Raw genomic sequence first — 3647 nt, 5'->3', positions numbered from 1 at the left:
TCTATACCGTGGCACAGGGGGTGCAACGGTCTGTGGCTGACTGTCGTGACCATGTGCCGTGCTGAGTTCCTCATCACTGTGTGTTTCCCACTCACCATCCTCGTGTACATCGCCAGTGTGCGCATGCGCGCTTTCAGGCGGCGATATATCGGTTTCTAATTGTAGATTGTACCTACAGGTAACCATGGCAACCATGTGGCAATGTCAACACATGTTAGTTTACGAATTTATAGTCCAGTAAATACACAAGTGGTACATACACCTGAATCCTATCAGACAGACTGTTCGTTGTATTTCTATCGACTTGCGCGGAAAACACGATTTAAATATACATTTACACTGCCGCAACATATGTATGGTCCATGTGTGGCGAAGGATCACGTCATCTCGATCGATGAGTACGTATATCATACCATACATGACTGTACACATACCATACATGACTGTACACATACCATACATGACTTTGCACGTACCATACATGACTGTACACATACCATACATGACTGTACACATACCTTACATGACTGTACACATACCATACATATCTGTACACATACCATACATGACTGTACACATACCATACATGACTGTACACATACCATACATGACTGTACACATACCATACATGACTTTGCACGTACCATACATGACTGTACACATACCATACATGACTGTACACATACCTTCATGACTGTACACATACCATACATATCTGTACACATACCATACATGACTGTACACATACCATACATGACTCTGCACATACTAACCATGACTTTACACATACTAACCATGACTGTACACGTACTGTATATGACTGAGCGTGTAAGAATCGACTGAGGGGTATTCTTTATATCCTAGCGGCAACAGAAGTAATGATACACGTCCATGTCTGATGCCAGACTGTATTCCGATGTATGGCTAAGCGCATGTATATACACCAAACCAAACTCTCCTGTACTCGGTAACATACACATATACCAGAACTCACACAGCAGCAGAAAAGTACCATAACAGACATATTGCACTCGCTAACATACACACATTAAAACTCACACAGCAGCATAGAAGCACTGCAGCAGACATATTGCACTCGATATCATACACACATTAAAACTCACACAGCAGCAGAGGAGTACCATAACAGACATATTGCACTCGATATCATAAACACACTAGGAGATACTCTGCAGCAGATTAGTACTGTAGCAGACAGAGCTGCATGCATGAGAGATAATAGACGTTCACCATTGCGACTGGGGACGGTCATGCGAGGCATGTCTCTGCACAAGTGTGTACAAAGAACCGAACTCACTGGTACTTCACACAGATAGAACAGATTTATCAGTGTAGTTACATACACGATATTATGGACACTATACACGGTATTATGGACACTATTCACGTTATTATGGACACTATACACATTATTGTGGACACCATACACGTTATTATGGACACTATACACGTTATTATGGACACTATACACATTATGGACACTATACACGTGATTATGGACACTACACACGTTATTATGAACACTATACACGTTATTATGAACACTATACACGTAATTAAAATACTAGTAAATATACTTCTACTGCTATGTACCATTACGCAGCCCTGTGCCACAGACCCATTGTCACCGATTGCCCCACGCACAGTCAGGGTAATGAGATAGAACACATATACCAGTAGAACTATATACACACTATAGACACAATACATGTGTATAATATACTAGAAAACATACTACAACAGATACAATTTACTAGAAAACATACTACTACAGATACAATATACTAGAAAACATACTACTACAGATACAATATACTAGAAAACATAATACTACAGATACAATATACTAGAAAACATACTACTACAGATACAATATACTAGAAAACATACTACTACAGATACAATATACTAGAAAACATACTACTACAGATACAATATACTAGAAAACATACTACTACAGATACAATATACTACAAAACATACTACTACAGATACAATATAATAGAAAAATCTACTACAGATACAATATACTAGAAACATACTACTACAGATACAATATACTACAAAATATAAAACTACAGATACAATATACTAGAAAACATACTCCTACAGATACAATATACTACAAAACATACTACTACAGATACAATATACTACAAAACATCTACTACAGATACAATATACTACAAAACATACTACTACAGGTACGTACCGCAACGCAGCACCGTGCCACAGACCCATCGCCACCGCATGACCACGCACAGTCAGTGCTATGGAGTGACCGTCTGGGTGCAGATCACAGTCGTTTAAGTACTCACCCCCCGACACCAGCCGAGTGTCGCACTCACTACGCTGGCTCGTCCATGTCACATCTGCGTGGAAGTGTATACTATTGTTAGGTACAATAGTATTGATGTTAATTACTATTGATGCAATAGTATTGGTATTGATTAATATTGATAGAATAGTATTGTTATTGTTATTGATTACTATTATTACAATAGTATTGTTATTAATGACTATTATTACAATAGTATTGTTATTAATTGTTATTTATACAATAGTATTGTTATTAATTAATTACTAATAATTAGTTACAGTAGTATTGTTATTCATCAATTAGTATTCATTACTATTAATTAGTTACAGTAGTATTGTTATTAATCAAATACTATTAATTACTATTGATTAGTTACAATAGTATTGTTATTAAACAATAGTATACTTGTTATTAAACAATAGTATACTTGTTATTAAACAATAGCATACTTGTTATTAAACAATAGTATACTTGTTATTAAACAATAGTATACTACTAACGTTAATAATACGGTTTTGGTAATGTTATTAAGAAGTGTGAGGGTGATGTTGATGTCGGTGCGTTTATCTGCTTGTGATAGTACTTGGTATGTCAATTGTGAGGTCGAAGATCGTGTATCTATGTGTGAATGTCTCACCCAAGTTGCAGTATAGAAGTCGTATTCATAGGCTAAATTCTCGTGTATGATTTTAGACATAAACTCAACTGTGAGTGTTGTTGATAATAAAACATTAACAATGATAGCGCATCGAAGAGCGCTCATTAAAAACTGGGCGATAGAGATAGCAATCTGGGTTAATTAATACAATGGTACAGTATTGTGGTTTGGACTGGAGGTGCGTACAAATACATACACACACACACACACACGCATACACACACACACACACACACACACACACACACATATATATATATACATACGAGATTGGAGTAGTGACGGTGTTACCCATCACGCGTGCGCTGTAGCACAACATGTCTATGACAAAGCTGGAATTCATCGTGCAGTAGCATGAAATACGGATATGTATATGAACTTTAAGCGAGCATCATAAGCGTCACCTATTCCTTGGCGCAATGATACATTTACATAAACCACCTCAAAGGCACAGTCATCTTGTACCTAACTCAGTGACTGTATCCTCTGCGATACTGTAAGCGTACAGGGACCCCCCCGCATGGTATACTATGGTTTCGCCATCGGTGCTCAGATCCCGTGCGTAGAAGCCCTTATTGTCGTGGGTGTGTTGCTGGAGATCCTCACCTACGTACAGTAGGTATATGGGTCACAGTAAAAATATCTGTC

The 3647-nt window shown here is 37.6% G+C and overlaps 1 protein-coding gene across 1 annotated transcript in view; it reads right to left on the bottom strand.

Annotated features, from left to right (window-relative positions):
* Positions 1-3453: 3453 nt before the first annotated feature.
* The window catches only part of SARC_10572 (hypothetical protein), a gene marked incomplete at both ends in the record, with an annotated part of 2979 nt that continues 2785 nt past the window's right edge, over positions 3454-3647 (bottom strand). The window contains one exon of the mRNA XM_014295379.1: positions 3454-3605. Within this exon, the coding sequence (XP_014150854.1) occupies positions 3454-3605 (152 nt within the window). The remainder of the gene's footprint in view (positions 3606-3647) is intronic.

Source organism: Sphaeroforma arctica (assembly GCF_001186125.1).
Source record: "Sphaeroforma arctica JP610 unplaced genomic scaffold supercont1.1304, whole genome shotgun sequence".
NCBI classification, from domain to species: domain Eukaryota; class Ichthyosporea; order Ichthyophonida; genus Sphaeroforma; species Sphaeroforma arctica.
Note: the sequence above shows the minus strand (reverse complement) of the source record. Positions and strands in the feature narration are given on the sequence as shown.